Source organism: Cherax quadricarinatus, chromosome 17, assembly GCF_038502225.1.
Source record: "Cherax quadricarinatus isolate ZL_2023a chromosome 17, ASM3850222v1, whole genome shotgun sequence".
In the NCBI taxonomy this organism is placed as follows: domain Eukaryota; kingdom Metazoa; phylum Arthropoda; class Malacostraca; order Decapoda; family Parastacidae; genus Cherax; species Cherax quadricarinatus.
Genome location: NC_091308.1, coordinates 9,211,444 through 9,236,544, shown reverse-complemented (window position 1 = coordinate 9,236,544; position 25,101 = coordinate 9,211,444). Strand labels below are relative to the sequence as shown.

The 25,101-nt window shown below is 38.8% G+C and overlaps 1 protein-coding gene across 1 annotated transcript in view; it reads right to left on the bottom strand.

Moving 5' to 3' along the window:
- Window positions 1-25,101, bottom strand: part of LOC128686425 (adenylosuccinate lyase) — a 59,503-nt gene that overhangs the window by 18,302 nt on the left and 16,100 nt on the right. The window contains exons 3-8 of the mRNA XM_070085696.1: window positions 24,114-24,238; window positions 20,723-20,880; window positions 20,227-20,378; window positions 16,241-16,458; window positions 10,990-11,170; window positions 5,115-5,291 (exon numbers count right to left, since the gene is read on the bottom strand). Coding sequence (XP_069941797.1) covers window positions 5,115-5,291; window positions 10,990-11,170; window positions 16,241-16,458; window positions 20,227-20,378; window positions 20,723-20,880; window positions 24,114-24,238 — 1,011 coding nt within the window. The remainder of the gene's footprint in view (window positions 1-5,114; window positions 5,292-10,989; window positions 11,171-16,240; window positions 16,459-20,226; window positions 20,379-20,722; window positions 20,881-24,113; window positions 24,239-25,101) is intronic.

The window sequence follows — 25,101 nt, the reverse complement described above, 5'->3', positions numbered from 1 at the left end:
TAATTACACAACATTTTATTAGCACCACAGCTAACACCAACCTAGGTAGTAGGTTGGTAGACAGCAACCGCCCAGGGAGGTACTACCGTCCTGCCAAGTGAGTGTAAAACGTAAGCCTGTAATTGTTTTACACGATGGTAGGATTGCTGGTGTTTTTTCTGTCTCATGAACATGCAAGGTTTCAGGTACGTCTTGCTACTTCTGCTTACACTTAGGTCACACTACACATACATGTACAAGCATATGTATACACACCCCTCTGGGTTTTCTTCTATTTTCTTACTAGCTCTTGTTCTTGTTTATTTCCTTTTATCTCCATGGGGAAGTGGAACAGAATTCTTCCTCCGTAAGCTATGCGTGTTGTAAGAGGCGACTAAAATGCCAGGAGCAAGGGGCTAGTAACCCCTTCTCCTGTATATATTACTAAATGTAAAAGGAGAAACTTTTGTTTTTTCTTTTGGGCCACCCCACCTCGGTGGGATACGGCTGGTGTGTTGAAAGAAAGAGAGCTAACACCAAACAATCATGATAATTCACCAGATACTGAATGCTCCTGCTGGCCTCTCCGTCCCTCTAATAGCTCCTCCTAACTTTGTAACGATGTTAAATGGTGAATTTAATGGATTAGACAGAAAAATAAAAAAATAAATTTAAAACATCAGAAAAAATTCTGAAAATTCACTACATGTTCAGATGTATATAATTACTCGCTGCATCATAAAAGCAATTTTTGTAAAATGGCTACAGCCTCTTCTCATTTGGTGACGTACTCGTTTACCAATGCCTTGGACTTATGACGGGCTCTCTGACCAGTATTCATACCTAAATAATGTATATTAGAACTGATTTCTTCTATTCTGTTTATTTCAATATACAGTACATTACTGTATAAACATTTAAAAATATACCAGAAATGTTTTACGTAAATGGTGCAAGGTGACATTAAAACAATATCAAAGATGGTTGACACAAACCCACTACCATTATAGTATACTCCCCACTTAGTGATGAATTAGTTTAACTACGTGGTCTTAGGAACAGAACTCCGTCATTAAGTGAGGAGAGGCTGTATAATTCTTTGTAGAAACATGGTACAAAGATGATACTTATACCAAAATGTTGCCAGATTCTTAAGCTATTTTTCTATAAGCTTAACTCGTTGTATGTGTATTTTACTTTTTTACTGTTGTCTGTAATATATAAAAGTTATGCAAAATTAAAATCAAGTTATCACGCTGGAGTTTCATTTTTATTTTATTTTTTCTTTCTAATATACATATTTAATTCACCATCTGGCATGGTTCCAAAGTGGGCGAAGCTGTAACAGAGAGAGAGAAGCAAGCAGTGTCTCAGTAACCGATGCTACACCATGCTGTAAGATGTGCCTTACCCTGCTATAAAATACTGTATAATTATATTATACTAGGTAGTAGGTTGGTAGACAGCAACCGCCCAGGGAGGTACTACCGTCCTGCCAAGTGAGTGTAAAACGAAAGCCTGTAATTGTTTTACATGATGGTAGGATTGCTGGTGTCCTTTTTTTTCTGTCTCATAAACATGCAAGGTTTCAGGTACGTCTTGCTACTTCTGCTTACACTTAGGTCACACTACACATACATGTACAAGCATATGTATACACACCCCTCTGGGTTTTCTTCTATTTTCTTACTAGCTCTTGTTCTTGTTTATTTCCTCTTATCTCCATGGGGAAGTGGAACAGAATTCTTCCTCCGTAAGCTATGCGTGTTGTAAGAGGCGACTAAAATGCCAGGAGCAAGGGGCTAGTAACCCCTTCTCCTGTATATATTACTAAATGTGAAAGGAGAAACTTTTGTTTTTCCTTTTGGGCCACCCCGCCTCGGTGGGATACGGCTGGTGTGTTGAAAGAAAGAAATTATATTATACTATCAATAAAGGTTATCTACCCATCATATTTATTCCAGAATAATATTAGGCATAACAAATAATGTAGAAGCATAATAAAGATGCCCAAATTAATAAAACCTGACATTATATAGAGAGGTACTGAAGGGTGGAGGGCGGGGAGGGATAAAAAAAGAATGACTCCGACCATTACAGAAAACGTTGCTATGCGCCTGAAGGGTAACTATAGAAGATCACTCTTAGCCTATGAAAAGACTGAAAAAAGTGTGATTTTCTTGAAAAAAAAAAATCCCAAGTGATCAGCTATGCAAGCATTTCCTAGAATATCTCGGAAGTAAGTCACTGACCTATTTCATGTTGTATTACCATTAATAATAAACAGATTGAAAGGAATTTCCCATCAAACATAAAACTGAATGTTTTAATTTTGGGTGGTGACACTTTTGAAGTGTCAGTATGGGGTGATTCCTCGATTAGCTGTGAGCAGAAAATTTGGGCCTAGATATAAGAGAATGGGTCTATGCAGTAAGTATGCACCATATCAAAAAAAAATCCTGCAGCATACAGTGCATAATGAGAAAAAATGGCAACAGTGTTTTTAGTTTAAAACAGCAAATTTGTGGTGTATTTTTGTATGTTTTTTATGGTTGTATTCTAAATTTCTTGGTCTCATTTGATAGAGTGGAAGATATACTACAGAAATAGAGATGATTTTGATTGGTTTCAGGACAGAAAGTAGCCTGAAATAGAGCTCAAAATAGCAGAAAAGTTTGATTTTTGCCAAAACTCCAGAGTACACAAATGATGTCACTTGTCCCATACACGTCCAGCTTGCCAGTCTAATACGCATTTAGGAATGCACTGACATTATTTATATAATTATTACAATAATGCAGTAGTCTACATAACAGTAAATCTTCTATTTTTTGTGTGAATAAAAATTCAAACTGGAAAGCAAGTATAATATAAGAGGGACGTATCATAGTCTTTTGTTTTATGTTTATGGGGGAGGGGATTTTACATCCTTTATCCTTTGCCTCCTCCCTCCCTCTCCTCTCTGATCAACATGGCTGTAGCTGGTGATATGTTTTGCTGGACAAGTTTTGTAATGCCCTGAAATTAAGAAGTATTTTGGGCTAGTGTTAATGTGTTCTAGGATTGCTCCTAGAGATACTGCAGCACGTGAAGATACTGGGAGTGCAACTGGGAGAGCTTGGAAATGAATAATGTTGTTAAGAATAGTCATTTAGAATGAAGCAGAAAACCCCAGACTGCCATTTTATCATAATTCCATGGCAAGGCTTTAAGATTTTGGTTATCATCAATTTATGCTTGAAAGAAAACCATATATGCTATGAAAAGTATCATGGTTTATCCATTTTTGTGTTTGTGTGTTTATTGTAACTAATATTAATTTTATTTTTTAACAAGTTGGCCGTCTCCCACCGAGGCAGCAGGGTGACCCAAAAAGAAAATACTTTCATCATCATTCAACACTTTCACCTCACTCATACATAATTACTGTTTTTGCATATACGTATAAAGATACACAACATATCCCTCCAAACTGCCAACATCCCAAACCCCTCCTTTAAAGTGCAGGCATTGTACTTCCCATTTCCAGGACTCAAGTCCGGCTATATAAAAATAACTGGTTTCCCTGAATCCCTTCACTAAATATTACCCTGCTCACACTCCAACAGCTTGTCAGGTCCCAAATACCATTCATCTCCATTCACTCCATTCTAACACATTCACTCATGCTTGCTGGAAATTCAAGCCCCTTGCCCACAAAACCTCCTTTATCCCCTCCCTCCAACCTTTTTGAGGACAACCCCTACCCAGCCTTCCTTCCCCTACAGATTTATACACTCTCCATGTCATTCTACTTTGATCCATTCTCTCTAAATGACCAAACCACCTCAACAACCCCTCTTCAACCCACTGACTAATACTTTTATTAACTCCACACCTTCTCCTAATTTCTACACTCCGAATTCTCTGCATAATATTTACACCACACACCGCCCTTAGACAAGACATCTCCACCGTCTCCAACCACCTCCTCGCTGCAGCATTTACAACCCAAGCCTCACACCCATATAAAAGTGTTGGTACCACTATACGTTCATACATTCCCTTCTTTGCCTCCATAGATAATATTTTTTGTCTCCACATATACCTCAGTGCACCACTCACCTTTTTTCCTTCATCAATTCTTTGGTTAACCTCATCCTTCATACATACATGTGCTGACATGTCAACTCCCAAATACTATTTGAAAACATTTACTTCTTCCATACTCCTCCTCTCCAATTTGATATCCAATTTTTCTTTATCTAAATCATTTGATACCCTCATCACCTTACTCTTTTCTATGTTCACTTTCAACTTTCTACCTTTATACACACTCCCAAACTCGTCCACTAACTTTTGCAACTTTTCTTTAGAATCTCCTATATGCACAGTATCATCAGCAAAAAGTAACTGTGTCAATTCGCATTCTGAATTTGATTCCCCATAATTTAATCCCACCCCACTCCCCAACACCCTAGCTTTTACTTCTTTTACAACCCCATTATTTTTCTCAGTTGTTTGTTGGGCTATCTTATTGAAACTTTGGCAATGTATGATGGAAAGATGCTTCTTAACGTACACCAAAGATGAAAAAATCTGACCATAAGTAACGGAGTTCACTTCTCAGCCATTAGCTGCCTCTTAGTTGTATATTTTCATATGGTTTTTATAGTTGCATTCTCATTTTTGTAGTCTCATTTCATAGAATGGAAGATATATTACAGAAATAGATATGATTTTGACTGAGCTCAAAGTAGCGAAAATGTTCGATTTTTGCTGATGTTCAATGAACTTTCTTGTGTAAGTAAAGTTGGTTAACTTTATGATGTGTATTCTAACCTAACCACTCTGTAATCTGGCAAACTCAGTAATCCAGTACACTACAGGTCCCAATGGTGCCGGATTTGTGATGGTGGACCTGTACCTCATTACTGGTTCAAGTTTACTTTAATCAAAATCACAAGAACTGTTACTATAAGTTAACATGACTAAGTACCAGCACCCCACATAGAGATATTATTAAAATCCAATGTAAGAAAACTAGGATACAAAGTGAGATTACTGAGAGTTGCAGAAGGGCCATCACCAACATATTAAAACAATGAGTGCAAACCATATCAGAATTTACTACCCCCTACAATAAGTTTACTTACCTGTTGGGATGCTCGACCAGTGAAAGTAGAAGGGCTGAGGAGGGTATCAATTTGATCATGTATGGGTGAAAAATATGGAGCAGCTTTTATCCTCTCCACCAAATCATTTTCCAGGCCTTCCTGCTTCACCTTGTTTCCGGCAGCCTGACTATGTACACGGATCTCTTCATGACACTCCTGAAATGGTTTACAGTAATAAATCAATGTAAATATCCAGGAATTAACTTTTGAAATACGTATAGCAGAGAAATATGTATGAAATACTAAAGAATATTGTATTTTTTCATGAACAGCATTACTAACTAGAAATACTGTATTACAAGAGTGAATACTGTGATTTTCTGGTGAAATATCACTTCCATGTAAATAGCTATAACAATATACAAGTCTTCAAAACAATAGAAGCTACAGTGATATACAGGGTTAAACAGAAATCTGATCCCATGGAACCTGGAAATTCCTATATTAAATGTTAAATGAGCAAGCTATTTAATTCTTTACATTCCCATTACTAAATTTACTAATTGTAATATTGCTATATGTTTTGTACTACCTCACTATTATAAATCAAATTAATCACTGCAGTTACCTAACTTTTATATCAGTATGCTCCATAACCTATGTCAATACAGAGTAAGAATTAAGATTTGTCTGCCTGAAATGCCTAGGCATGCTAGTGGCCGTCTTTGTAATTAATATTTTATAATACGTAAACAACACATTGAAAGCATTGCAAGGAAATAAACATTTTAATTTTAATTTTAATTTTTTTTAATCCATTATCTATATTGTGCCTAATCACTAGAAACACATCAACCTAAGTGTGCAACCATATATGATCTCCATGTTTATCAAGTACTTACTGTACTTTTGCTTTCTGTCACTTTACCTTTTCACACAACTGACTAATGTTGATTTTCTTTTTCTACGTACAGTATATTACTGCTATATCTGTATTCCTTCTTTTTTCAACGCACCAGCCGCATCCCACCATAGCAGGGAGACCCAAAAAGAAAAACATAACTTACTCTTTTTAACTTTAGTAATGTATACAGGAGAAGGGGTTACTAGCAACTTGCTCCGGACATTTTAGTTGCCTCTTACAACACGCATGGCTTATGGAGGAAGAATTCTGTTCCACTTCCCCATGGAGATAAGAGGAAATAAACAAGAACAAGAACTAGTAAGAAAATATAAGAAAACCCAGAGGGGTGTGTAAATTTATACTTGTACATGCATGTGTAGTGTGACCTAAGTGTAAGTAGAAGTAGCAAAGCGTACCTGAAATCTTGCATGTTTATCAGACAGAAAAAAGACACTAGCAATCCTACTATCAAGTAAAATAATTACAGGCTTCCATTTTACACTCACTTGGCAGGGTGGTTACTGTCTACCAACCCACTACCTAGTATATCTGTATTTCTTCTTTCAACAAACCAGCCGTATCCCACCAAGGCAGGGTGGCCAAAAAAGAAAAACGAAAGTTTCTCTTTTTAAATTTAGTGATTTATTCAGGAAAAGGGTTGCTCCCGGCATTTTAGTCGCCTCTTACAACACGCATGGCATACGGAGGAAGAATTCTGTTCTACTTCCCCATGGACATAAGAGGAAATAAACAAGAGCAAGAACTAGAATAGTATATAGAATAGGTGGTAAGTTACTAAATGCTGTAAAGAGTTTTTATGAGGATAGTGAGGCTCAGGTTAGGGTGTGTAGAAGAGAGGGAGACTACTTCCGGGTAAAAGTAGGTCTTAGACAGGGATGTGTAATGTCACCATGGTTGTTTAATATATTTATAGATGGGGTTGTAAAAGAAGTAAATGCTAGGGTGTTCGGGAGAGGGGTGGGATTAAATTATGGGGAATCAAATACAAAATGGGAATTGACACAGTTACATTTTGCTGATGATACTGTGCTTATGGGAGATTCTAAAGAAAAATTGCAAAGGTTAGTGGATGAGTTTGGGAGTGTATGTATAGGTAGAAAGTTGAAAGTGAACATAGAAAAGAGTAAGGTGATGAGGGTATCAAATGATTTAGATAAAGAAAAATTGGATATCAAACTGGGGAGGAGTATGGAAGATGTGAAAGTTTTCAGATACTTGGGAGTTGACGTGTCGGCGGATGGATTTATGAAGGATGAGGTTAATCATAGAGTTGATGAGGGAAAAAAGGCGAGTGGTGCATTGAGGTATATATGGAGTCAAAAAACGTTATCTATGGAGGCAAAGAAGGGAATGTATGAAAGTATAGTAGTACCAACACTCTTATATGGGTGTGAAGCTTGGGTTGTGAATATAGCAGCAAGGAGGCAGTTGGAGGCAGTGGAGATGTCCTGTCTAACGGCAATGTGTGGTGTAAATATTATGCAGAAAATTCGGAGTGTGGAAATTAGGAGAAGGTGTGGAGTTAATAAAAGTATTAGTCAGAGGGCTGAAGAGGGGTTGGTCATTTAGAGAGAATGGATCAAAGTAGAATGACATGGAGAGCATTTAAATCTGTAGGAGAAGGAAGGCGGGGTAGGGGTCGTCCTCGAAAAGGTAGGGGTAAGGGAAGTTTCGTGGGCGAGGGGTTTGGACTTCCAGCAGGCGTGCATGAGCGTGTTCGATAGGAGTGAATGGAGACGAATGGTATTTGGGACCTGACGATCTGTTGGAGTGTGAGCAGGGTAATATTTAGTGAAGGGATTCAGGGAAACCAGTTATTTTTATATAGCCGGACTTGAGTCCTGGAAATGGGAAGTACAATGCCTGCACTCTAAAGGAGGGGTTTGGGATATTAGCAGTTTGGAGGGATATGTTATGTATCTTTATACGTATATGCTTCTAAACTGTTGTGTTCTGAGCACCTCTGCAAAAACAGTGATTATGTGTGAGTGAGGTGAAAGTGTTGAATGATGATGAAAGTATTTTCTTTTTGGGGATTTCCTTTCTTTTTGGGTCACCCTGCCTCGGTGGGAAACAGCCGACTTGTTGAAAAAGAAAAAAAAAGAACTAGAAAGAAAATAGAGGAAAATGCAGAGGTATGTGTATATATATATATATATATATATATGCTTGTTATGTATACACACCCCTCTGGGTTTTCTTCTATTTTCTTACTAGCTCTTGTTCTTGTTTATTTCCTCTTATCTCCATGGGGAAGTGGAACAGAATTCTTCCTCCGTAAGCTATGCGTGTTGTAAGAGGCGACTAAAATGCCAGGAGCAAGGGGCTAGTAACCCCTTCTCCTGTATATATTACTAAATGTGAAAGGAGAAACTTTTGTTTTTCCTTTTGGGCCACCCCGCCTCGGTGGGATACGGCTGGTGTGTTGAAAGAAGAAAGATATATGCTTGTAAATGCATGTGTAGTATGACCTAAGTGTAAGTAGAAGTAGCAAGAAGTACCTATAATCTTGCACATTTATGAGACAGACAAAAGACACCAGCAATCCTACCATCATGTAAAACAATTACAGGCTTTTGTTTTACACTCACTTGGCAGGAAGGTAGTACCTCCCTGGACGGTTACTGTCTACCAATCCACTACCTAGTACAGTGGACCCCCGGTTAACGATATTTTTTCACTCCAGAAGTATGTTCAGGTGGCAGTACTGACCGAATTTGTTCCCATAAGGAATATTGTGAAGTAGATTAGTCCATTTCAGACCCCCAAACATACACATACAAACGCACTTACATAAATACACTTACATAATTGGTCGCATTCGGAGGTGATCGTTATGCGGGGGTCCACTGTATATCTATTTTTTTTTTTCACAAACCGGCCGTATCCCACCAAGGCAGGGTGGCCCAAAAAGAAAAAAAAAAGTTTCTCTTTTTAAATTTAGTAATTTATATGGGAGAAGGGGTTACTAGCCCCCTGCTCCCGGCATTTTAGTCGCCTCTTACAACACGCATGGCTTACGGAGGGAGAATTCTGTTCCACTTCCCCATGGAGATGAGAGGAAATAAACAAGAACTAAAAAGAAAATAGAAGAAAACCCAGAGGGGTGTGTATATATTCTTTTTTCTTTCAACACATCGGCTGTATCCCACCAAGGCAGGGTGGCCCAAAAGGAAAAACAAAAGTTTCTCCTTTCACATTTAGTAATATATACAGGAGAAGGGGTTACCAGCCCCTTGCTCCTGGCATTTTAGTCGCCTCTTACAACACGCATAGCTTACGGAGGAAGAATTCTGTTCCACTTCCCCATGGAGATGAGAGGAAATAAACAAGAACTAAAAAGAAAATAGAAGAAAACCCAGAGGGGTGTGTATATATATACTTGTACATGTATGTGTAGTGTGACCTAAGTGTAAGTAGAAGTAGCAAGACGTATCTGAAATCTTGCATGTTTATGAGACAGAAAAAAGGACACCAGCAATCCTACCATCGTGTAAAACAATTACAGGCTTTTGTTTTACACTCACTTGGCAGGACGGTAGTACCTCCCTGGGCAGCTGCTGTCTACCAACCTACTACCTAGTACGTATATCTGTATTTCTTCTTTCTTTCAACACACCGGCCGTATCCCACCAAGGCAGGGTGGCCCAAAAGAAAAAACGAAAGTTTCTCCTTTTACATTTAGTAATATATACAGGAGAAGAGGTTGCTAGCCCCTTGCTCCCGGCATTTTAGTCGCCTCTTACAACACGCATGGCTTACAGAGGAAGAATTCTATTCCACTTCCCCATGGAGATAAGAAGAAAGGGAGGCGGTAATTTCATGCACTGGCCAGGGAGGTATACCATCTTTTAGGAGTGAAGAAGAGCAGAATGTAAGTGTGGTGGAGGTACGTGAGGCATTACGTAGAATGAAAGGGGGTAAAGCAGCTGGAACTGATGGGATCATGATAGAAATGTTAAAAGCAGGGGGGGATATAGTGTTGGAGTGGTTGGTACTTTTGTTTAATAAATGTATGGAAGAGGGGAAGGTACCTAAGGATTGGCAGAGAGCATGTATAGTCCCTTTATATAAAGGGAAAGGGGACAAAAGAGATTGTAAAAATTACAGAGGAATAAGTTTACTGAGTATACCAGGAAAAGTATACGGTAGAGGCAAAGAGGGGTATGTATGAGAGTATAGTTTTACCAACGCTCTTATATGGGTGTGAAGCATGGGTGATGAATGTTGCAGCAAGGAGAAGGCTGGAGGCAGTGGAGATGTCATGTCTGAGGGCAATGTGTGGTGTGAATATAATGCAGAGAATTCGTAGTTTGGAAGTTAGGAGGAGGTGCGGGATTACCAAAACTGTTGTCCAGAGGGCAGAGGAAGGGTTGTTGAGGTGGTTCGGACATGTAGAGAGAATGGAGCGAAACAGAGTGACTTCAAGAGTGTATCAGTCTGTAGTGGAAGGAAGGTGGGGTAGGGGTCTGCCTAGGAAAGGTTGGAGGGAGGGGGTAAAGGAGGTTTTGTGTGCGAGGGACTTGGACTTCCAGCAGGCATGCGTGAGCGTGTTTGATAGGAGTGAATGGAGACAAATGGTTTTTAATACTTGACGTGCTGTTGGAGTGTGAGCAAAGTAACATTTATGAAGGGGTTCAGGGAAACCGGCAGGCCGGACTCGAGTCCTGGAGATGGGAAGTACAGTGCCTGCACTCTGAAGGAGGGGTGTTAATGTTGCAGTTTAAAAACTGTAGTGTAAAGCACCCTTCTGGCAAGACAGTGATGGAGTGAATGATGGTGAAAGTTTTTCTTTTTCGGGCCACCCTGCCTTGGTGGGAATCGGCCAGTGTGATAATAAAATAATATATATTATTTTTCCTTTAATGGTGCTTACACTTTGACACTTTATATATACATATTCAGATATTAGTGCAGCAGAAACAAGCTGAAATACCATTTTTCTGACTATAACTTAACATACTTTAACTCTTTTAAAATAATTCTCACTTGTCTATTGCCTCCAGCCTTGACCATTGCCATGATTATGTTTTCCGAAGCCATAAACGGAAGTTCCTGTGTAATGTGGCGATTGATCACTTTAGGGTATACAACTAGTCCTTCAGTGATATTCTGCAGTAATATTAGCACACTATCAGCTGCTAGAAATGAATCAGCCAAACTGATACGCCTGTAATGAAGAATTTTATTATTCAGTTAAGGTTATAATTCAGTAGGTTTATATGATAACTAGTGTTCTCATATGATTAAGACTACTGGATAGTAGAAGTCATTTGTCTCTGTCTTGGTTGAATTTTTTGGTTTAAATCTTTTGTCTACATGAGGATCATTATGGCTGCATTTAACCTGAACATTGCCAGTTAAGACTATTTGAATCTTTAAAGTAGGGATTAAACTCTCAAGTGGTATATATATATATATACTGAGATACAGTCACAAACTGCTAGCAAACATAATTTTAAATAATAACCAAGAAAAACCTAGGACCTCTGCTCACTTAATGACCACCTCCCACTCGTACAAAAATAAAACTCTTGGTAGACGAGCCCTTAACCCACTCTCCTAAATAAAAACCACTCATTCATATGACGACCAGATTTTTATTATTATTATCACACCGGCCGATTCCCACCAAGGCAGGGTGGCCCGAAAAAGAAAAACTTTCACCATCATTCACTCCATCACTGTCTTGCCAGAAGGGTGCTTTACACTACAGTTTTTAAACTGCAACATTAACACCCCTCCTTCAGAGTGCAGGCACTGTACTTCCCATCTCCAGGACTCAAGTCCGGCCTGCCGGTTTCCCTGAATCCCTTCATAAATGTTACTTTGCTCACACTCCAACAGCACGTCAAGTATTAAAAACCATTTGTCTCCATTCACTCCTATCAAACACGCTCACGCATGCCTGCTGGAAGTCCAAGCCCCTCGCACACAAAACCTCCTTTACCCCCTCCCTCCAACCCTTCCTAGGCCGACCCCTACCCCGCCTTCCTTCCACTACAGACTGATACACTCTTGAAGTCATTCTGTTTCGCTCCATTCTCTCTACATGTCCGAACCACCTCAACAACCCTTCCTCAGCCCTCTGGACAACAGTTTTGGTAATCCCGCACCTCCTCCTAACTTCCAAACTACGAATTCTCTGCATTATATTCACACCACACATTGCCCTCAGACATGACATCTCCACTGCCTCCAGCCTTCTCCTCGCTGCAACATTCATCACCCACGCTTCACACCCATATAAGAGCGTTGGTAAAACTATACTCTCATACATTCCCCTCTTTGCCTCCAAGGACAAAGTTCTTTGTCTCCACAGACTCCTAAGTGCACCACTCACTCTTTTTCCCTCATCAATTCTATGATTCACCTCATCTTTCATAGACCCATCCGCTGACACGTCCACTCCCAAATATCTGAATACGTTCACCTCCTCCATACTCTCTCCCTCCAATCTGATATTCAATCTTTCATCACCTAATCTTTTTGTTATCCTCATAACCTTACTCTTTCCTGTATTCACCTTTAATTTTCTTCTTTTGCACACCCTACCAAATTCATCCACCAATCTCTGCAACTTCTCTTCAGAATCTCCCAAGAGCACAGTGTCATCAGCAAAGAGCAGCTGTGACAACTCCCACTTTGTGTGTGATTCTTTATCTTTTAACTCCATGCCTCTTGCCAAGACCCTCGCATTTACTTCTCTTACAACCCCATCTATAAATATATTAAACAACCACGGTGACATCACACATCCTTGTCTAAGGCCTACTTTTACTGGGAAAAAATTTCCCTCTTTCCTACATACTCTAACTTGAGCCTCACTATCCTCGTAAAAACTCTTCACTGCTTTCAGTAACCTACCTCCTACACCATACACTTGCAACATCTGCCACATTGCCCCCCTATCCACCCTGTCATACGCCTTTTCCAAATCCATAAATGCCACAAAGACCTCTTTAGCCTTATCTAAATACTGTTCACTTATATGTTTCACTGTAAACACCTGGTCCACACACCCCCTACCTTTCCTAAAGCCTCCTTGTTCATCTGCTATCCTATTCTCCGTCTTACTCTTAATTCTTTCAATTATAACTCTACCATACACTTTACCAGGTACACTCAACAGACTTATCCCCCTATAATTTTTGCACTCTCTTTTATCCCCTTTGCCTTTATACAAAGGAACTATGCATGCTCTCTGCCAATCCCTAGGTACCTTACCCTCTTCCATACATTTATTAAATAATTGCACCAACCACTCCAAAACTATATCCCCACCTGCTTTTAACATTTCTATCTTCATCCCATCAATCCCGGCTGCCTTACCCCCTTTCATTTTACCTACTGCCTCACGAACTTCCCCCACACTCACAACTGGCTCTTCCTCACTCCTACAAGATGTTATTCCTCCTTGCCCTATACACGAAATCACAGCTTCCCTATCTTCATCAACATTTAACAATTCCTCAAAATATTCCTTCCATCTTCCCAATACCTCTAACTCTCCATTTAATAACTCTCCTCTCCTATTTTTAACTGACAAATCCATTTGTTCTCTAGGCTTTCTTAACTTGTTAATCTCACTCCAAAACTTTTTCTTATTTTCAACAAAATTTGTTGATAACATCTCACCCACTCTCTCATTTGCTCTCTTTTTACATTGCTTCACCACTCTCTTAACTTCTCTCTTTTTCTCCATATACTCTTCCCTCCTTGCATCACTTCTACTTTGTAAAAACTTCTCATATGCTAACTTTTTCTCCCTTACTACTCTCTTTACATCATCATTCCACCAATCGCTCCTCTTCCCTCCTGCACCCACTTTCCTGTAACCACAAACTTCTGCTGAACACTCTAACACTACATTTTTAAACCTACCCCATACCTCTTCGACCCCATTGCCTATGCTCTCATTAGCCCATCTATCCTCCAATAGCTGTTTATATCTTACCCTAACTGCCTCCTCTTTTAGTTTATAAACCTTCACCTCTCTCTTCCCTGATGCTTCTATTCTCCTTGTATCCCATCTACCTTTTACTCTCAGTGTAGCTACAACTAGAAAGTGATCTGATATATCTGTGGCCCCTCTATAAACATGTACATCCTGAAGTCTACTCAACAGTCTTTTATCTACCAATACATAATCCAACAAACTACTGTCATTTCTCCCTACATCATATCGTGTATACTTATTTATCCTCTTTTTCTTAAAATATGTATTACCTATAACTAAACCCCTTTCTATACAAAGTTCAATCAAAGGGCTCCCATTATCATTTACACCTGGCACCCCAAACTTACCTACCACACCCTCTCTAAAAGTTTCTCCTACTTTAGCATTCAAGTCCCCTACCACAATTACTCTCTCACTTGGTTCAAAGGCTCCTATACATTCACTTAACATCTCCCAAAATCTCTCTCTCTCCTCTGCATTCCTCTCTTCTCCAGGTGCATACACGCTTATTATGACCCACTTCTCGCATCCAACCTTTACTTTAATCCACATAATTCTTGAATTTACACATTCATATTCTCTTTTCTCCTTCCATAACTGATCATTTAACATTACTGCTACCCCTTCCTTTGCTCTAACTCTCTCAGATACTCCAGATTTAATCCCATTTATTTCCCCCCACTGAAACTCTCCTACCCCCTTCAGCTTTGTTTCGCTTAGGGCCAGGACATCCAACTTCTTTTCATTCATAACATCAGCAATCATCTGTTTCTTGTCATCCGCACTACATCCACGCACATTTAAGCAACCCAGTTTTATAAAGTTTTTCTTCTTCTCTTTTTTAGTAATTGTATACAGGAGAAGGGGTTACTAGCCCATTGCTCCCGGCATTTTAGTCGCCTCATACGACACGCATGGCTTACGGAGGAAAGATTCTTTTCCACTTCCCCATGGACAATAGAAGAAATAAAAAAGAACAAGAGCTATTTAGAAAAAGGAGAAAAACCTAGATGTATGTATATATATATATGCATGTGCGTGTCTGTGAAGTGTGACCAAAGTGTAAGTAGGAGTAGCAAGATATCCCTGTTATCTTAGCGTGTTTATGAGACAGAAAAAGAAACCAGCAATCCTACCATCATGCAAAACAGTTACAGGTTTTTGTTTCACAGTCATCTGGCAGGACGGTAGTACTTCCCTGGGTGGTTGCTGTCTACCAACCTACTACCTATGACGACCAGATGCCAGTGCAATATTATCCACAGTTTCACTTGTTTTCTTAACAATATCTCTTAAAATATTACTAAACTGGTTTATATTAACATTCACAAAAGAAAATTTATTTAAAGAAATCTGGGCTTGGGAATTCCAACAGGCCTATTTTGAATGAAATCCTATGTCATGCACCAAGTAGTGACTCAGTCCTGAAATGCCTATGTATTGTATGTTTTAGTACAGTACATAATGCTTTATAATATCAGTATCATTTTGAATCACCTGATTTGTTCCTAGTTTCTGGACAGAAGAAGAATGAGAACATATTCATAAAAAAATAATGGCGTTGACCCCCGAAACCCTCTCCCTCTCCTCTCCAGGTATTCTACATATCATATTCCTTATGGATTGTTTTTTCAACAAGTCAGCTGTCTCTCACCGAGGCAGGGTGACCCAAAAATCCCCAAGAAGAAAATACTTTCATCATTATTCAATACTTTCACCTCACTCACACATAATCACTGTCTTTGCAGAGGTGCCCAGATACAACAGTTTAGAAGCATACATAACATATCCCTCCAAACTGCTAATATCCCAAACCCCTCCTTTAAAGTGCAGGCATTGTACTTCCCATTTCCAGTACTCAAGTCCGGCTATATGTACTTGAAAAATATACACCTAAATGGCATTTACAACCAGCTAAATACAGCTTCTGCTCACTTAGCGACGTACTCGTTTACCGACACCTCAGACTTATGATGGGCTCTCTGACCAGTATGCATATCTAATTAATGTAGAGTAGAGCTGATTTCCTCTATTCTGTTTATTAGAATACACAGTACATTACTGTATGAACATTTAAAAATATATCAGAAATGTTATAAATGGTACAAGGGTAACATTAAAGCAATATCAAAGATGGTTTACCATTATAGTATGCTCCTCACTTAGTGATGAATTCATTTACTGACATGGTCTTAGGAATGGAACTCCATCATTAAGTGAGGAGAGGCTGTATAGAGCAGTGGTTTATAAATGAGATATTAGATTTCATTTGAATATTACCTGTTGGCACTATCATCAAGTGTTCGCTCCATCCACTGGGTTGCTGCAGTACTTAGGGCATTGGAAGGCAAGGCCATCAGGATGCGTGCTAAGGCACAGCATCGTTCACTACGCATTGGATTACGCTTATATGGCATGGCACTGGATCCAATCTGACTGCTTTCAAATGGCTCTTCTATCTCCTTATTACTAGCTAAAATTCGTATATCAGTGCAAATCTGTAGAACAGAAGATTTTTACAGTCAGTACAACATTTTTGTTTACAAATCATGGTAAAGCTAAGAAAATCTACATAAAAAATAAATTCAAGTCATTATGAGAAATGCTCCATTTGTAATCAGGACTTCAATGATTATTACAGTAATGCTGAAATGTGTCATCTGTTTACAGAGGACACACTTTTCATCATCTCAACTGCAGATCTGGCTACACTTAACAACATAGTCAAACTTGGAAAGATATCTACTTGGATAACACCTAACAAACTTGCACTTAATGTTAATAAGCCCTACATAATGTTGGGGAACAAAGTTACAAAAATTCACTTGAACATAAAGATAAATAATACACCGATTGAAAGGCAGGATGAGGGTAAATTATTGAGCATACACCTGTACAGCACAATAAAATTCAACAAACACATCTAAAAAATTTCTAAGAAAATTTTCAAAAGAATGGGCATTCTTGTACCTTAAGCATCCTTGTTCAATCTATATTACTCTCTAATCTGTCCTTCCTTCACTTAATGTATTTGTGTGTGAGGATCAACAACAGCAAAATACCTGAAACCCGATGTTACAGAACAGAAATCTGCTCTCAGAATGACCATTCATGCAAGTTCCAAGCAACATACACTTCCGTCCATATTCAAAAGTTGAAATCTGCTTAGCATACAAAATATTCACTCTTACAATGGCACATGCTATAGATACAACATGGTCAATACAAAATATGGACACAATACGAGGAACGCGTATCTCTCTGACATATTACATGTTTGAATCAACCTGTTTAGAAATTCCATGCAAATAAAAGGCCCCAAATTATGGAACTTGTTACACAAATAACCCGCACATAAAAGAGAGAAGCTTGTGACTTTGTCAATGGTCCAAGTCGGACCGAAACGTCGTCGTAAGCTTCTCTCTTTTATGTGCGGGTTATTTGTGTATCGTTCCAGTCACGGTATCGTGCCTTTTTGTTATTTATGGAACTTGTTGCCAGAAATTGCCAAAAGTTCTCTGCCAACAGCTTTAACAACAATGTTAAAAACACCTATTAAATCTTACGTAAATGTTATATCCAAAGAATGTTATATACAAAGAATTTTCATTCACACAAATAAATAGAAGATTTTACTGTTATGCAATGTTGTAATAATTGTGTAAATAATACCAGCGCATTCTTTTTTTTTTTTTTTTCAACAAGTCGGGCGTCTCCCACTGAGGCAGGGTGACCCAAAAAAAGAAAGAAAATCCCCAAAAAGAAAATGCTTTCATCATCATTCAACACTTTCACCACACTCACATATAATCACTGTTTTTGCAGAGGTGCTCAGAATACAACAGTTTAGAAGCATATACGTATAAAGATACACAACATATCCCTCCAAACTGCCAATATCAAAAAACTCCTCCTTTAAAGTGCAGGCATTGTACTTCCCATTTCCAGGACTCAAGTCCGACTATATGAAAATAACCGGTTTCCCTGAATCCCTTCACTAAATATTACCCTGCTCACACTCCAACAGATCATCAGGTCCCAAGTACCATTCGTCTCCATTCACTCCTATCTAACACGCTCATGCACGCTTGCTGGAAGTCCAAGCCCCTTGCCCACAAAACCTCCCTTACCCCTTCCTTCCAACCTTTTCAAGGACGACCCCTACCCCACCTTCCTTCCCATTCAGATTTATACGCTCTCCATGTCATTCTACTTTGATCCATTCTCTCTAAATGACCAAACCACCTCAACAACCCCTCTTCAGCCCTCTGACTAATACTTTTATTAACTTCACACCTTCTCCTAATTTCCACACTCCGAATTTTCTGCATAATATTTACACCACACATTGCCCTTAGACAGGACATCTCCACTGCCTCCAACCGCCTCCTCGCTGCTGCATTCACAACCCAAGCTTCACACTCATATAAGAGTGTTGGTACTACTATACTTTCATACATTCCCTTCTTTGCCTCCATAGATAACGTTTTTTGTCTCCACATATACCTCAATGCACCACTCACCTTTTTTCCCTCATCAATTCTATGATTAACCTCATCCTTCATAAATCCATCCGGTGACACGTCAACTCCCAAGTATCTGAAAACGTTCACTTCTTCCATACTCCTCCTCCCCAATTTGATATCCAGTTTTTCTTTATCTAAATCATTTGATACCCTCATCACCTTATTCTTTTCTATGTTCACTTTCAACTTTCTACCTTTACACACACTCCCAAACTCATCCACTAACCTTTGCAATTTTTCTTTAGAATCTCCCATAAGCACAGTATCATCAGCAAAAAACTGATCGTATCATGATTAAAAAAAAATCTTATCAGAAAATGACAGAAAATATTTTTCTAAGGAAAATGACACAAAAAATGTGTAATCTGATGTAAACTTTATGAAATTACACAGTTGGCTTTATGGGTGCAAGTTATGCATCAGTAATTTCACCCAATTTAGCCCTATTATAAGCCTCCAATATTGAATCACCAGGTCTCCTATACTGAATTCCCAGGCCTCTCCTATACTGATTTCCCAGGCCTCTCCTATACTGAATTCCCAGGCCTCTCCTATACCGAATTCCCAGGCCTCTCCTATACTGAATTCGAATCCAGTACACACACACACAAAAAAAAAAAATTCAAGTTTTAGCCTATTTCTAGGAAAACAAAATATAACCAAAAATGACTGGTCATGGTTCAGGCCATCCCAAGACTGAAGCAGACCTAGTAAAAACCCATACAACAGACTGGGGTGCCTGGCTGGGCCCTCAACCTTTCCTCAGGAAATTGCCAAAAATTGAATATTTCTGCTTTCTTGTGGAATATTTTACGCCACTTCCAGTCTAAAATTACCTACATCCTTTCAGTTTCACTAGTATGTCTTCTGGCCTATCAAGTAACACCAAGATACAGCCAATAAAACCTTGAAAATCACCCTAGAAAATGCCTCAAATTTGCTATTTTAAGCCATGAACTGTATGGGGCAGATTTTTTTTTTTATACACCCACCCCATTCTTTCATGTCAAGGCCAAAATTTATGAATTACAGCAAATATGATGGCACTCCTAGGTAGTAGGTTGGTAAACAGCAACCGCCCAGGGAGGTACTACCGCCCTGCCAAGTGAGTGTACAACGAAAACCTGTAATTGTTTTACATGATGGTAGGATTGCTGGTGTCTTTTGTCTGTCTCATAAACATGCAAGATTTCAGGTATGTCTTGCTACTTCTACTTGCACTTAGGTCACATTACACATACATGTACAAGCATATACTATATACACACACCCCTCTGGGTATTCTTCTATTTTCTTTCTAGTTCTTGTTCTTGTTTATTTCCTCTTATCTCCATGGGGAAGTGGAACAGAATTCTTCCTCCGTAAGCCATGCGTGTTGTAAGAGGCGACTAAAATGCCTAGTAAATGGCTAGTAACCCCTTCTCCCGTATAAATTACTAAATTTAAAAGAGAAACTTTTGCTTTTCATTTTGGGCCACCCTGCCTTGGTGGGATATGGCCGGTGTGTTGAAAGAAAAAAAATGATGGCACTATGATTAAGATATAGATCTATGCTAGTTACATCAGTTTCAGTGACACAGATCTGCATTAAAGACAGCGAAAGGAATTAAAAATATTTCCTGCCTCCCTTTTAGGAAATGTAATGGTCCTTTTGATGCTCTAGGAATTATCTAACAAAGTAGCTCTAGCAACAGAAAACAACAGCTACAAAGGATTGCATAAATTAACAAAAGCACTGACCTTATGAGCTGTTGAGCCGAGTGAAGCCAAAACATTGAGACATTCCACATCCACCTTACGAGTATATGTCTGTCCACACACTATATACACCTCCTTGAAGCCTGCCATCTGTGTTACCAATTCATCCAGCTTCTTAACTTTCTCATTATCACCTGTGGTAATTACACATTTGAATGAATTCCAATTAAACAACAAATCCCTTCGTATACAAAAGGATAATTATCTGAAACTGTATAAAAATGACATTCATTAAAATATTATTACATAATTCAAGAAGATTTTGCAGATAATTTACATGAGCTACTCACAAAATTTTATTCACATGTGTATACCTTGTACATGTACTTGTAGAAATAAAGACATTATTATACATGAATATTATCTGCAATACCTGGAGTATACCTGGAGAGGGTTTTGGGGGATCTGGCCTTAGATGAACTGACCCACATCATAATAAGATTAGAAAAAAAACAAGAAATCTACACAACAAGGTTACCTTCAAACAGTTGGAGGAATGATGCTTGAGTACCAGTAGTGCCTTTGACCCCTCGGAAGCGCAGATCATCCCGTGCCCTGCGTATGGCTCTCTCATCCATTAAAAGCTCTTGAGTCCATAAAGTAGTTCTTTTTCCAACTGTTGTTAATTGAGCAGGCCTAAAAAATATCCAACTTTATGTCAATATTGATATTATCATAAAAATAATATTAAAAGGGAAAGGAAACCTTGAATCCTTCAAGCACACAAACTAAATCACCAGACAATGTAAACAAGTGCTAAGTTTGATCATGGCTTGGATGGTGCCAAGGTAACAGGGAATTACAAAAACTTTCAAAGCATTTCTATCAAATCATTTCGGCTGACAAGTACAGGTTACATAAAGAGATACATGTACACAGAAAAAAATATTCAGGAGGAAAGATTAAATGAAGTAGATGAATGCCCAACAGCAAAGTATGATGAAGCCCACTGAAATAACCAGATAAGAAGTAAACTACTACTGAATATTGGCAGTGTGGATAAAGAAGATTGTTTGGAAGGGTTGAGAAACAAGGATGGACAAAAATGGAAATTACCACTAAATTGAACCATATGCTGAGGATTATTTCCAGCATAAGTACAGTGAGTGAGTGAAGCACACAAGGGGTGGAGTAGTGGAGGCAAATCCATGCATAAATGGTGAACAGATTAGATTACTGAAATAGGATTCAAGAAGTAGTAATAGGTGTTGCCTACAACAGAAACTAAAACAAATTATTGGTATGAAAAACTAAATACTGAAGATGGCACACAATTACCACAGCTCTTTTGTAATTAAAAGTAGATAATCACATTGAACCAGCCAGTGTTTAAGAGGTAGGATACAGTGTATGTACTTGCCACTATCTATTTTTGTCTCTATATCTGCATGTACCTGTTTGTGTTCACATTTTCTTTAGTTTTGCCAGTTTCAATACAAAACGTAGTTAGCTCAATTGAAATCAATTCACTTGTTGGTTAGTCCCCCAACAGCCTCCTAACAAGGTGGGCATACAAGTACCCCACACCCACTTCCTAACAAGGTGGGTGTGGGAGCATGAGTCCCTCACACCCATCTCCTGACAGGGCAGATGATGTGGCCTGAGATCCCCTCCCCCCACCTACCTCTAGAAAAGGCAGATGTTGGGGGTACGAGTCCTGGGGTGCGAGTCCCTCATATCTGCCATCTGCCTCCTGACAAGGCAGCTATAGTGGTCTCCCCCCCCCCCACATTCCTCCTGATAAAGGGGTAAGGGGGTATGAGACTCCTACCCAACTCCTAACAAGGCAAGTGTGGGGAGTGCAAATCCCTCACGCTCCTCCTCTTTCAGGTGGATGAGGGTGTGTGCATCTCCACACCCACCACCTGACAACACGAGTGCAAGGAAACACAAATTTTTGAAATGTATGAGAAAAAAGTATACCTGGGCAGTATGCCTACTACTATTCAACAAGATTCACATTTTAAGTAAAAAAAAAATCAAGCCATATACAAAATTATTTGTATTATATACCGTAGTACAGCGTATGTTTAAAACACTGCAGACTGGTTCATATGTGGCTGCAGCATGCTAAAACAATGTTGCACATATTATTGCATACATACCTTAAGTATTAAATTCTCATCAACTAGTTTCAATCTACTGCTGGATAAATACTGTGAAGGCATACTCAGCCCTGTAACAACTTCAGACAGTATTACCAAGGCTGGCTCCTCCTCAGGAAAATTAATGAATAGAAAAAGAAATAATAATTCACAAAGATAAACACCTTATTATTTATTAATGCAAAGATAAAACATTGAAATATGAAGGTGTATCCTACTTGAAAGAAAAATTAAATGGAAAAATAACATTTGAATTCAACGCTAATATGTACAGTTATACTGGGGTGTCTGGTTGAAGTTGACACCATCTTGTAGAAATTGTAGCCGTTGCTGATGATGTGGGGGGGGAGGGGGGGCACAGGTGTTGAGTGACAACCCAACGACTAGTTCTTCACAGAGTCTATAGCCTTGAATAGTCAGTCCAGATGACAGGAATGCAGGTTCTTTACCACAGAAAAGATGAGGGGTAGTGTCCTGTACAATTAATCAGGTAGGTAGATAATGAAGTGACGTCCCAAGACCTTTTCAGTCCATCTCCTTCAACACTTCTCGTTGGTTGGCAGGTGACCCGATCTGTCATTCCAAGCTGGAAAGAGAGACAGGTTACCCACTGCTTAAGAAATCACTCTCCATGATAAGTGCAAGATACTTAAAAAAGGTGGTGATTATCTAAAAGTCTCATGTGGAGCTTAAAACTGAAAGGACTAAGTTTATTATTGGTCAAAAGTGAAGCTTTCAACCAATATGCACTAGAATAGAAGCAGAGGCTTTTACTTACATTTGTGCTGGGAGCTGTGAGTTGAGTGATTACTGTTTGGCCGGAGCCCCACACGTCACCTTTCGGGGTGGGGAGAAAAGGGGGGGGGATAGCGGGAGCTAGACTGACCTTACCTTAACAAGCAGCCGGCAATCAAACTATCGTTACCATATACTCGCTCGCTACTCCTATCTGCTGAACTTTTCCCTCACAAATACATTCACATAACTTCCAAATATCATGAGTGTATCCTTTCCTAGATCATGAGTACTGTATTTACAAATGTCTTATTTAATATATTTGTCTAAAAGTTTGTCTCTGAACATTTTCCTTACATACACAATTTCCGAATTTCTTAAATTACCTAATAAATTTTAGTTTCTATAAAAACAAGAAGTACTGCACTGTAAAGTGAATAGAGTACATATTATGAACGGACTTCTGTGTTTGTCTTGATTGTTTATGGAAGTCTTGCTTTTCCTTGGACAGTTGGGGTATGTTCCCTTTACATGAGTTAGAGAGGCTTGCTCTCTCTCTCTCCAGTTTCCTGTCTTGTCTTGACATATTAATTGGGTTATCAAACACCAGTTCCCTTTTTCTACACCATGGACTGTATATGGCTTTTTGGGGAAGCCGGTCACTGACTCAGGATGTGTGCGAGTACCTGCCTAGGTTTTTTGCATTGATATCCAACTTTTCTGTTTGTGCATGTTTTTTTCCTTACATTTTTTGCCCAAATTTTTTGTAATATTTCCTCTCTAGAGACTGATTTGCAGGAATTAACAGTTTATTTTGTGAAATCAATTAATGCAACAATAGAGTACAATGAGAAAAAATGAGACATTCATAGAAAACACAGCAAGAGTGACAACTGGGATGATTATATTTTACAGAAAATGAGTAATATTGAGACCACGTATATCAATAGTACTATATATTGACCAGTATGTGAATAAATGCCATAAATTGCATATCATATCTTGTTCACATATAGAGACCAAACTTACTGCAGATGAGTGTAACCAAGTGTTGGCTGATCTTTGTGCTCTAAGGCAAACTTGGCTAATCGGTGAATACAACGGGCAACTTTGGGCAGCAGTATGTCAAAGCCATCGCGAAGAACAATCAAATCCTGTAGTTAGTGATGCTGAATTAATAATAGCATGCACAATAATACTGTGATAAAAATACTGTGTATACATATTAAACACAGTATAGCTTATTAATTCTCACTGCATATGAGAACCTAATGTGAAGTACATATTCGGGATCAGATGACATGGAGGGTGCATAAATTTGTAGTAGACGGAAGGCAATGTAGGGGTCATCCTAGGAAAGGATGGAGAGAGGGGACAGAGGAGGTTGGACATCCAACAGGCATACATGAGCGTATTAGATAGGAGTGAATGGAGACAAATGGTTTTTATGACTTGACATCCTGCTGGAGTGTGAGCATGATAATATTTATGAAGGAATTCAGGGAAACCAGCTAAGTGGACTCGAGTCCTGGAAGTAGGAAATACAGTACCTGCACTCTGAAGGAGGGGTGGGGATACTGCAGTTTGGAGGGGCATCTGAGCTAAATTACTGGTGTGCCTCTGGCAGGACAATGATGGAGAAGGTATTGATGAAAGTGTTTTTTTTTCTTTTTTCCAGTTACTCGACATTGGTGGGAGACCACTGGAGTTAAAGAAAAAAAAAAGAGTAAGAACTATAGTAAGCATTCTAAAAAGTAAGAATGTGTACTAATAAGTTAAAAAGAAGAAGTCTGTCAAGTAGTTTACTTTTTTTTTTTGTGTTGATTATGAGACCTAACTTGATGTTATTAATTCTAAAGTTAACATAGCTACATATGTATTGGTTTCTGTTGCTGGAGAAGGATTAAATAAAGTTTTAGGAGAAACTTGTCATTCCATGTGAGTTAAGTTGGGAATATGATTTGAGGATCTCTATATCTTTAAAATCTTAAGTTTTTATTTGCTCACTAACTTCAGT